The 12473-nt window shown below is 34.4% G+C and overlaps 1 protein-coding gene across 1 annotated transcript; it reads left to right on the top strand.

Moving 5' to 3' along the window:
• Window positions 1-6571: 6571 nt before the first annotated feature.
• On the top strand, window positions 6572-11947 carry LOC132614920 (uncharacterized). The gene is made up of 3 exons (XM_060329472.1): window positions 6572-6729; window positions 6814-7077; window positions 11477-11947. The coding sequence occupies exons 1-3, from the start codon at window positions 6693-6695 to the stop codon at window positions 11692-11694; spliced, it is 519 nt and encodes a 172-aa protein (XP_060185455.1). The 5' UTR covers window positions 6572-6692; the 3' UTR covers window positions 11695-11947.
• Window positions 11948-12473: the final 526 nt, after the last annotated feature.

The following is a 12473-nucleotide window of genomic DNA, read 5'->3' as shown; positions in this document are numbered from 1 at the left end:
TACAATATATTTTGTATAACGTGAATCAATCCACATTTTACAAAATATATTTGTACGAGTACTCATAGCTAGAGTTATGATCTTCAAAGATGAAGCACACTCTTTAGACTTGACATATTGGATATTAATGAACATCTCGTGCCCATGTCTAAAACTGAAATGACTTTAACATATACCTAATGTATCAGATATTGTATAACGTGGAATATTTTGTAAAACGTGGACTGATCCACGTTATACAAAATATATTGTATAACGTGGATCAGTCCACGTTATACATTTTTTTTTTTTAATTTTTCGGTAATCGCTGACAGATGAAAAAAAAAATTGGGGTATAACGTGGATCAGTCCACGTTATACCCGTTTTGATATATAAATTTTTGGTCATTCTCTTTTGATTTATACCGTGTATTTTTATACCTTTAGGTTCCGGACTCTAAACAATTAGCTAGCATAAAAGGAAACTACTTCGACTAGTAAGCAATAATGCTAGTACTAATTTTAACGACTTTATGGTACATTTCACAAGTATGCAAGAATGTCATCAGTTCATCGCACTGTCATGTCATGTGCATATATGCTCGTATTTTTATTTGCTCTATTACATTTCAGATAGTAACTTCTTGAAGATTTTAGAGTATAGTTCATAAACAGTACCCATTACTGTGTTCATACTCATAGCTCTTCTTTAATTTTTACATATACAGATATTGGTTGAAGTATAGCAAACAAAGACGATTACATTGTCAGGTTAAGATAATTACATGTAAAATTTTATGCTTTAATTTGTAACCTATTAAAATCGTAACTAACCAACTACATGGATTAAACTATACGACGTTGATAGGGAAATTCTTTGTTTACACTCACTACAAGAAAAAATATATTTGGCAACAAAATTATTTTTGTTGCCATAGATTGATTATTGTTGCAAAAAGTACTTTTGACAACAATTTTTTTTTTGTTGCATAGACTTTTCCCAACGGTTGTTATTGCAACAACGTGCAACAACTTTTTTTTTGTTGCCAAAAATACTTTTTGCAACAATAATCAATACTATGGCAACAAAAATAATTTTGTTGCCAAATATATTTTTTCTTGTAGTGAGTGTAAACAAAGAATTTCCCTATCAACGTCGTATAGTTGGGGCAAGAATAAGCAAATCCAAGATACCGTGGCTTCACAACAAATGTAGAAATATCTCATTTGCAAATGGAAAAATGATATGTTAAATGTTAAATTTTAAATATTAGAGGAGTATTACCCATGTTCATTGTTCCACAGCTAATTGCGCATCTTCTGCCTGGTCGCCGTAACATGCACTCACATGCCGTGAAGTGGTTTACAAGTCGTTTGGATCATCTATAGAGGGAAAGCCAAATAAAGATATATATATATATATATATATATTTCATTTTAGGGTTGGAGATCAGAGACTTGTTATAATAAATGGTAAAATATCAAATATACATTGTATTTATAAAGTCATCAGACATAGACTGGATTTTTTGAGATAAGAGGGAAAGGATATTTATAGTCTAAAGGCGAATATTCTCTCCGTTCGCTTTTACTTGTCCAGTATTTTAAAAATATATTTTTACTTTTGTTTGTCACTTTTACAATATCAAGATATGACAATTTTTCATTTTTTGTTTTACCTATAGTATTAAATACTTATTTCAAATTGAATAAAAATATGCACCAATTAATATAGGTACATTAATAAATTATGCAATCCATTTATTATTTTTTAAGGATATGCATAATCAAAAATGAATAAATAAATGTAAACGGAGGAAGTACATAAATAAACGTTTAAACTTGTTCAGATCTTACACCTAGCCAATGACAGAGCCATAGATTTATATAAAGGGATTTAAATAATACGGACGCACTAACATGTCATACATAGAATTTGATAGGTAACCCTAAAGCAATTTTTGAACATTTTTGTCACTAAGGCCAAGCATTTTAAAATTGCTTTTCGTTTTGGTACTTGAAAAAGATTAATACAAAAACATCTTAAATTCTTTCATAAGCTACACTATTCAAATTTGTTAGGAGAAAAAACTCCACGTCCTTAAGTGCATCTTCCTAAATTAGTAAATCTTCTGGATTGCCTCCCTTCAAATATGTGTTATAATGGTCTGCTTAGCTTCCGATAGATATTTGCAATATTCAATAAAAGCATTGAGAGAATGATATTGTATGTCCTCCCCGGCGATAAGCTTGAAAACAAATAAGTAGTCAGTTTCCACTTTCAGTTCTTTATAACCTTTGTCTATTACTAATCTGAGTTCTTGTCTGATACTCCATAATTTTGTAATGAGGTTTGAAGTAGGCTAGTACACCAGCAACAACTTACCTTGATCATCTCGAAAGATCCTTCCAAAAACAGCATCTCAAGTTTGAGGCTTGACACTGACACACTGTCATAAATATTTAGTATTTTCTTTGTTCCAATTTATGTGATACACTTTTTTTTAATCTGTCCAAAAAAAAATGATACGTTTCTATATTTAGAAATAATTTAACTTGAAACTTTCTCTTTTACCCTTAATGAAATGATTTACAGCCACACAAATATCTATAACTTGTTTTAGACTACAAATTTCAAAAGACTTCTTTTATTTCTTAAACTTCATGCTTAGTCAAACTATATCACATAAATTGTGACGGAGGGAGTATAATCTTTCCTACACAAGCGGAAAACTAAGTTATTAGTTTGACCAGTTTAGATAAAAAAGTCTGACGACGAAATGCACCATCGATTTCCAGAGCATAATCACTAATTTGTTTGCATATAAGTTCAATAGATATAGACAATTCATTTCAATTAAATTAATTTCTATTGCTCTTTCAATACATAAAACATTTTTTTTTTTTTAAAAAGTGTAGCACTACATGAGGGTTGCCAGACCTTGTGTATAATATCATCAAGTCATTCAAGCATTGACTTGGTATTCATAGCAACAATCTCCTTTGGTGATATGAACTTGTTCCATATTTGCATAGACTTTGTCAAAATAGTTTTCTGGAAAATATTTTTAGAGAGAAGCAGTTTGTGTTTGAGTAATTCATTGGAGAAATACTTTTTTTTAGTAATTGATAAACTGATTGTTTTTGACTAATTTTTTAAAAAAGTGCTTTCGCGTGACAAATTATGAAAAAGACGTATTAAGGTTCATTTTACAAAATACATATTATTTAAATAAATAAATAATCTGTATAAGAAAGACTTCAATACAGGAGAGTTTCTAAAAGGAATAATATATTTAAAATTGGGGTGGGTCATTTAGTTTTGAGCTTGACACGTGTGTCCTCCATTAAAATAAATGGCAAATTTGTATCAAACTATAACGGGAGGGGTATATTTGGATCGAAAATATAACAGGAGAAGTATAATTAGACCGAAAATATTATCTAAACTATCTGATAGTACAGGGGTATATTTAACCCTTTTTCGTAATTAATAAATATCTAACCTTATATACGTAATATAATTTTCTGGCGAACATGATTTAATTGAACCCCTTATATGTACAAACTAGCTCTGACACTACACTTAGCCACCTAAATTATAATAATGACTTATTAAACGCTTGATATACGTTCTAATTATGTTTATTAAGCACATGTCGTTGACATGACTAGTAACATAAATGTCACATATATTGAGCGCTTGAACATATAACCTTTTCTCTTTTATGTGTCTATTGGTATATTAATGCAAAAACTGAACCTTCATTTTGAGTTTTAATACCCCATTTCATGCTTTGAGACATGGTATGACTCAATAGTATCATTTGGGACTTATAATCATAGTGCGGGAACTCGATGCGTTTTAACATATTTAAAACTTAAAATCATTGTTGTTATAATTCTGAACCTGGTATGTCAGAAATGCTAGCCCCAAGTCGCATTTGCAGAAGCTGAGCTGTAAGTGTCGCTTTTGCGATTGATCGGTTGCAAGTGTGATTGTCTTACCTTTGCAATGGGCTAGGCTATATCTAAGTTCACATTTGCAGAGTGTTGGCCGCATTACGGTGATGGCGTCGCAAATGCGACAATCATCTGGGAGTGTAAAAAGGTTGATTTTCTGGATTGTTATCACTGTTCCATCTTTTTGGATATTTTAAGCTCGGTCTAAGGTTATTTTATAAGAAATTCGAACATACGTTGGGGTAAGTGATCTAAACACTCTCCTATAATTATATCTTGATTACCTATGAATTTGAGCCGTTAAGCATGAATTTAGAAGTGAAATTTAGAGATACTTGGATTACGCCATAGAATTGATAAATTGATGTTTAAGCATGTAAATAAACTCAAAATGAAAATCTAATTATAGATTTGGACTCATGGGGTTAGGGGTTATTGAAAAATGTACATATTATTTCGAAGTTTGACCATGCGTGCTCTTGGTTTTGGGCAATTTGCACGACTGCCCTTATTCGGGGATGGTCTTTAATTTTTGCCCTTCGCTAAAAATTTCTTAGTTTCGGGTTCGAACCATCGCTCAGTTAAAAATTAAAAAAAAATCGCAAGGTAAAATTTAGATTCGCAAGGAAACTCTACCTTAAGGCAGAATTTTGCTACCTTCAAGCAGAGTTTCAAACTCTACTAAAGGCAGAGTTTTGCCTTCGGGCATAGGCATAAGGCAAAACTCTAACTTAAGGTAGAGGTTTGCATTAAGACAATTTTTTTTTTATTTTTTTTACTCAGTTGGAATTTTGTAAAACTCTGCCTAAAGGCATAACTTTTGCCTGAATAGGCCTAATTTTGCTACGAAACTCTGTCTTGCGATTTTTTCTTATTGAGCCGAGATTCGAACCTCAAACCTCATGGTATTAGGCGAAGGGCAAAATTAAAGACCAGCAATTTGAGGGGCAAAAATTAAAGACCAGTGCCTTTGAAGGGCAATCCGCACAAAAAAAATGCATGGTTTTTGGATTGTCTTGTGATTGACCCTGACTAAGATCACATATTAAATTATATACTTGAGTTCAATAGCATTGTTTGACTTCGTTAAGTATTCTTTTGGCTAGAGTTAAGCCGTTTAGATGTTTTGGAGCATGGAAAAGCAATCTTGAAGGGTTTACTTGTAGTCAGACCAATTGAGACTTTAACCTCTATAGGATTTTTTTTTTTCCAAATTAATAATGTTCTGAGTGTATAGTATGTGCAAGGATAACGTATATATGGAGTGATGAGCAGCGATTGGCTAATGAGATTACTTGAATGCTAATTTTTGTGCATTATTTGCTATATATGTATGGTGATTATCTGTGTAAATCAATAAAGCCTTGTAGATGACTTAAATCTGTTTAGATGCTAGAGACAGACATAATGGAATTAAATTAAATTCCATTAATTTAATTAATGAGATTAAAAATTTGAAGGTAAAAATGGGGTGGACTACACATTTTTTCGGGCATGTAATTGGAAAATACCCTGAGTTTGTAAAGTAATTAATAAATAGTTATTAATGTAGAATATCTGGATAAAGTTACCCTCACTAAAATGTAGAAAACTTCAGCATAATGTACCGGAGTTTGAATTTTTAAAAGTAAAACTCTAATACATTGTATCGGAGTTCATGAAAATATGTTGGAGTTAAAAAAAATACTAAAAATTAAGAAAAATATATCGGAGACTCCAGTAAAAATGTCGGGCTTCGAAAATTCACCCCAACAATCATATGGTATAGTTGATCCTCAATTCCATCTTTTTTATTCGCCTTAAAAGATGTGATTTTCTTTGCTGATGTAACAATCAAGTCTCTAGCATGCAATTCCAGGATAATTTGAATCTGAACTTTAGTCTCATGCAAGATGAATCTAGAATTTTTGGAACATGGGTTCACCACTAAAAAAAAAAAAAGGAAAAAAATATATTAAGTGAGACTTGATCCTTAAGACCTCTAAGTAAATAACTCAACCTTTAACCAAGTGCAACATTTAGCTTTTTTGTAGCATGTGTTCTAACAAATAGTATTATACTAATTTTAGAAAATATATACATAAAATACTTAATTTTACGGAAGACCATGTGTTCACGTACCTCAAATTTTAACACTTAAATTCGCCCCTGGTCTCATGGGTTTGAAGTTAATTTTAAACTTCAGTTTCATAGGTTTGAAATTGATTTTTAAGCGACTATATTTACAAAATTTTATAAACTTCAGTTATGCCTTAATTAGGGGTCCAAAAGTCTGCTATCTGCGCATGATTATTAAAGGAAATGTGCTTTTTAGGCTATCATTTTGATTTTGCCTTTAAATTTAAAAGTTGTGCAATACATCCATTGAAAGTTGAAACTGATAAACTATTATACTGTCATCTAACGTCTATAATACTTTAGATCGTGGTTTAGCCTTTTTTTCATAAAAAATTTCAGAATGCTCAATTTTTTTTTTTTTTTTTAGATTGTGTTTACAAGGTTCATAAATTAGAAAAAGAAAATAAAAAAGATAATTTATTAAACAGTTGTCGAAAAAAGAAATAGCCCACCAAAATTTCTGTGTGCCCTGAACCCAGGAGGACTGGGCCTCTATGACGGCAGACTAATATCCAGTCCAATAAGCACTTCAAACCTTACTCCATTTTTTCCCCCTTCACTAACAATAGAGCATTAACAAATAAGGGCCAAAACCTTGAGAAGAATCAAGAATCAATCATCAAGAAGCTGCTATGAACCAACCAGTACAGAAAAACACTCTGTACGTAGGTAAATCCTTAAACCCCCCAAAACCCAAACATTATTTGTACATCTTTTATGTTTTCAATCAATGTTATTTACCATTATTAACAGGTGGATTAGCAGAGGAGGTGAATGAATCAATACTACATGCCGCATTCATACCTTTCGGAGATGTTAAGGATGTGAAGACCCCATTGGATCATGCCACCCAAAAACACCGTTCTTTCGGGTTTGTGACGTTTCTTGAAAGAGAGGATGCTTCCGCAGCCATGGATAATATGGACGGTGCTGAGCTTTATGGACGTGTCTTAACTGTTAATTATGCTTTGCCTGAGAAGATTAAGGGTGGTGAACAGGGTTGGGCTGCTCAGCCAAGTAAGTTCCTTGCTCTTACCCTAAAAGTTAAAGCTACAAAAGAAATTAGGGTTTTTGGTCTCTGTTCTTGTTATTTTGGGCCCAATGATTGCCAACATAGTTATGGGTATTCTGTTTAGGTTATGTTTGATATGAAGAAAATGTTTTCCGTGGAGAACAAATGAGTTTCTTACTTATTTTATAGTGTTCGGTAAGGAAGCAAAAAAAAAATATTGTCCCAAGAGTACAACAACAACAATTTACCCATTACCCAGTGTAATCCCACTAGGTGGGGGTCTGGGGAGGGTAGAGTGTACGCAGACCTTACCCCTACCTTGTGAAGGTAAGGAGGCTCTTTCCGATAATATCCTCGGCTCAAGAAAAGATGCAAGGACAACAATACAACAATAATACTAGGCAGTAATAGCAACAATATAATAAGATAAATGAAGTGAAAGATACAATCAAGTTGTATTAGAGATCTAAAAAAAAAAAAAGCAAATGCACAAAGATAATAATACACCTAGTACGGAAAAGAAATCCTCGTGGCAACCTACTAGCCATCTACCCTGATACTTGACCTCCATACCCTCCTATCAAGGATCATGTCCTCGGTAAGCTGAAGCTGCGCCATACCCTGCCTAATCAGCGGATCAGGCCTACCTTTCCCTCTCCTCAGGCCCACCACTGCCAAACTCTCACACCTCCTCACTGGAGCATTAGCGGATCTCCTCTGCACATGACGCCTCTGCACATGACTTTACTATCTTAACCTTCCTTCCCGCATCTTGTCCACCGCGGGGGCCATTCCCACCTTCTCCTGAATCACTTCTTTCCGAATCATATCTCTCCTGGTATGCCTACACATCCATCTCACCATCCGCATCTCTGCTGACTTCCTCTTCTGAGCATGACCTTTCTTAACTGGCCAACCCTTCGACTCTTACAACGTAGTCGGTCTAAGAGACAATGAACTTGGAATGTCACTTACGAAACTTGTTTTTGGGAAAATATTTTGACCAGCCAAACATGGGAAAATTGGAAAACATTTTTTGGAAAATGTGGAAAATGTTTTACAACGTACCAAACACACTCTGGGAGCTGATTTTGACAGCTGAAGAAGCATGCAACTTAAAGAGCTGAAAACCCCTATTTTATTTTTTAAAAACAAATTACTTACTTCTGGAATGAAATGGATCTGAATAGAGAGGAGTATACAGAGGGTTTATATCTGAACCCAATTAATATGGGATTGAGGCATAGTTAATAGATTGATTGATTGAAGAATTGGCTTTTACTGGTTATGAGGGGTTGTGGGGTTTATGGAATAATTTAACTGTACTTGCTGATGAACAATAGCACGATAACCTGTTCAAAACTTCTGTTTAGTATTTATCCTTCCCTTGTGACATGCCAATGTAGTTTATTATGCACCTAGATAGTTCCACAAATAAGTGCAATACATTAAGGTGTTACTTCTGCAGATAAAACAACTTTTTTAAAAAGGGAAAAACTACCCCCCCCAAAAAAAAAAAAAAAAGAAGAAAGCTCTTGATCCATATTGGATTGCCAATCCTATATTTCTGTTGCTCCTCTTATCCCTTTAGGGTGCCTGTCTCCATAGCTGGCCCTTGTACAAGGCACCTGGTATGATATATGGCTGTCGAAAGGGTGGGTTGGATTAAATTTGGACGGGTTGAAATGGTTTGAGGGAATGAACTGATCATGGTTTAATTCGCTCAAAGTTTCTTAGTTTAAGAAGGGTAGGGCCAAGTTAGGGCTAAACAAAGAGTGATAACCCAACTTAACCAAATTAAAAACCATCTTTCATTTGTTTGTTTTTATTTTCTTAATTTGTTTAATTCTCAAAATAACTTTCCTTTCTTACAGAGAGATAGTAGATAAATACAAATCAAACCAACAGATATTTTGTTTCTACTTTCAACAAAATTTTCTTATGATGGTAGCACAATTTGACCCTATCTTTTAGATTGGTTGACTCGGGTCTTGGTTTGTGCCCAGATTGTCCCATCAAAATTTATTTCAATCCCACCTGCTCAAACATGGGTGGATTGGGTGGGTGGTTACACTTATATGGGTTAAATTCAATGATCTAGTATAATATGTGTAAATTTGATAGATGGAAGACAACTTCGATAAGATATATCAAAGGCATCTTTTCTGGTGCTCTTAGAGGACAAGCAAAAATCATTTTTCCCCTACGAGGTTTCACTTGCAGATGGATTTATAGGCTTGATGTCAGATGTTAAAGACATTGGTTAGATGATAGTGGATAAAGGTTTCCTTTTTTCTGTTCCTTTTCGTTTTCCTCTTTTAGAGGGCTGTTCATTCTTGTAAAAAAAGTAATGCAGAAATATCACGGGCTTCTGTTTCTGATTCAAGAGTGTAGTTTAAAGCGAGATTGGGCATTCCGTTGGATATATGAGTAAACTCCGTGTGGCATTGAGTTGGATATATGAGAAAACTATGTGTCACTTATTCCAAAGCTATCATTGGACTTTTAAACATGACGATTCCTAATTGTAATGTCCATTCTGAGAAGAAGGTGCTCAGCAATTGGAATCCAAAAGTGGTGACTTCTATGCCACTACTCAAGTCTATCCGCTAAAGCTTTTAGAAAAAAATGGAAAAAGAACTAGAAGACAAAATGTTAAATGTTTCTTTTGTTTTTCTTAAAGACCTAAAAATCCCTCCGGGGACAACCTTTAGGACCAACCACAGCCTTTGAGATTCAGGGATAATGGGCCCGCCCCTCCCGAGAAAGTGAAGTTTGTAGATGCACTAAGTACCCTACCAATACTGTAGTTTTATCAATGTGATGTGAAGAGAGGTATTCTACTATCCTGATTTTGTGAATGATTTGTTATGTAGGTGAAAACCTCTTTTTGTTAATTACATCTCTCTTCTGTCAAAGTCTGTAAAACATATTAGCAGTACATTTTAAAGTAAATTTTACCCCAACCTAGTATATCTGTAAGCTATCTGTGTTCTTATTTCTCCTTTATAGTATGCAAATGTGTCCATTTTAAAATGTTAGTGAACAAAGCTTATCTTCTCCTCCTTAGTTGGTCTCCTTCAGAATATTGGGAGCAAGAAGTAAGGAGCTAAAGATCCTTAATTTTGATAATTTTTTAGAGGGTATCTCGTCTCTCTTCACATTCCTCCTTCAAATTTCCCTGAAAGGTGTTTTCCTGAGGGCAAAAATAAATATCAGCGGGTAGGGGCTGCGGGTTCCCATGTCATCAAAAAAAATAAAAAATATCAGTGGAAATACCTAAATCATGCTTGTGATATTTTCTGGTGAGGGAACCTCCTTTACTGCCTTAGCCATAAGCTGGCATTCCCTCTCAAACCATGCGTGAATTTATGTACGGTTGGAATAAGGATTAAAATCTGAATTTGAGGCAGAAACCTTTTTATGGTGGTCATCTGCATGGCAAGTTAAACTGAGTCATTCTCCTTATGCATGCTGTCTGATTCATCATCAAAGTCATGCAGAAGTGCTAAAAGAAATTTAATCTGATTACTTTGATAAAAATTCTCGATCTTCTTAATATGTGTGGTGTCTGATTCATCAACAGTCAAGACCATGGAGTGATGCTAAAGGAAACTTAATCTGATTACTTAATAGAGCTTGTTTGCACTAGTACTCAGTCGGTCAACTTTTGGCATCTCAAAGGAGCTGCCGGGTTGAGATAGTAGTAGGGAAGCTTTTCATTACCTGTCATTTAGCATAGACTAGGCAATATCAATCTGCCTGGTAGCCATATCTTATGCCCTCCTACATAATTATCTAGTTTGTTTAAGTCTTTCAGACTTGATTTTTGCATTGTGGTTGGTGTCTCATTTATGAAGGCCTTTCCATTTGCTCTTTGACTAATTTGCTACTTATATTTGGTTATTCTTCTGATCTTCTGTTTGTGCAACTTAAATTCAGTTGCTTGGTTTGAACCTTCTGATACATGTTAATACATTATGCCCAGGATAAGTGTATTGTCATGTAGCCCAGGGCCTTTGTTCAGTGACGAATATAGTACAACATGTGATGTGTGGTAGGGTGCATGTCACGAGTTATAACCTTGACTGTTTTACCATAAATAAATAAATGTATTATCATGTTAGGTGTATTCTTTTGTTGGGCACTTGTCAAGACTTCCTGTGTGGCATCACGTGTCCTTGAAAGTAGCATACTTATAGTTTGTCTTCTTTCCTTTCGTATTTTATATTTTCCAGCTATGTCACAGATTAATTCTCAGAGAGCCACCTGATAATTCTCTTGATGTCTTTTGTCAACTATCTTTATGGGTGATATAAAGAAGAAAAGAGTTCATTATTTGCCAGTTATAATTTGGAGTTGATTGTGTTCTTTTGACTGCTAATGTGTTTATTTAAACTTCAGTTTGGGCGGACGCTGACACATGGTTCGAGAGGCAACAACAAGAAGAGGAAATGAAGCGGCTTCAAGAAGAGCAGAAGGCTGCAATGCAGGTAGCAGAAGACTTGCATAGAAAAAAGATGGCTGAGGATAGAGAAGGTGAAAAGGATGAAGAAACAGAGACGAAAAACGACCCCATGGCAATGGCTGAAGCTGAGGTTTTGAAACAGAATGCTAGTTAGTCATTTCAATGGCAAAACCGGTTCCCTTTTTTGGGATTCATCAGATGGAAGTTTGAGGTACTCGTTATGCATGTATAGATGAGCAATTTGCACCTTCTTATTACTTGTCCTGTAGCTTAGCATGTTGTGCTTATTTACTGTTTCAATGCCAGTATCTTCAGATTTTATCTTATGAAGAGTTGTCTAACTCTGTATTGTTGCGGGATATTGTTTCTGCTCTTCTATTGCATCTGCTTGATGGGTTTGTCGCTTAGTAACTGCTGAAGTTCAACTGGTTTTGAACCCACATAAGTTTATATAGACTTGCAACTTTAGAAATCTATTGATAGCATGTAGTTATGCAAAGTATGGATCCAAGAAGGGATCTTAAAATGGCAGCTTACAGCAATTAGAATTTCTAGATTTTTGATATAAGTTATTGTTACTTGATTGAAAAGTGAAAAGGAAGAACCAATATGTTAAGAAAAAGTTAACCTCGTCTTGTTTTTCAAAAATTAAGTAATGGAAAGAATGAATGAAGGACCTAGTGCATCTCTTTGATCAACACTTCAACTCAAAACCTTTGTTCTGCCCTGTAATGCCATCTAAACTTCGGGTTATTGCACATCCTGGATTACGACTTAGTATGATAAAAGAATGTGCCAAAGATTAAATGGATGTTTGGCAATTAACTACTAATCTCCTCCTTTGCTAGCAATGCGCTACAGCGGGGCAATTTGATTATATTGGACATTGTGTAATTGGTCTACTCTGTTTCACTCACAAACTAGTTCGGTTCG

The sequence above is a fragment of the Lycium barbarum genome, chromosome 10, assembly GCF_019175385.1.
Source record: "Lycium barbarum isolate Lr01 chromosome 10, ASM1917538v2, whole genome shotgun sequence".
Taxonomy (NCBI): domain Eukaryota; kingdom Viridiplantae; phylum Streptophyta; class Magnoliopsida; order Solanales; family Solanaceae; genus Lycium; species Lycium barbarum.
Note: the sequence above shows the minus strand (reverse complement) of the source record. Positions and strands in the feature narration are given on the sequence as shown.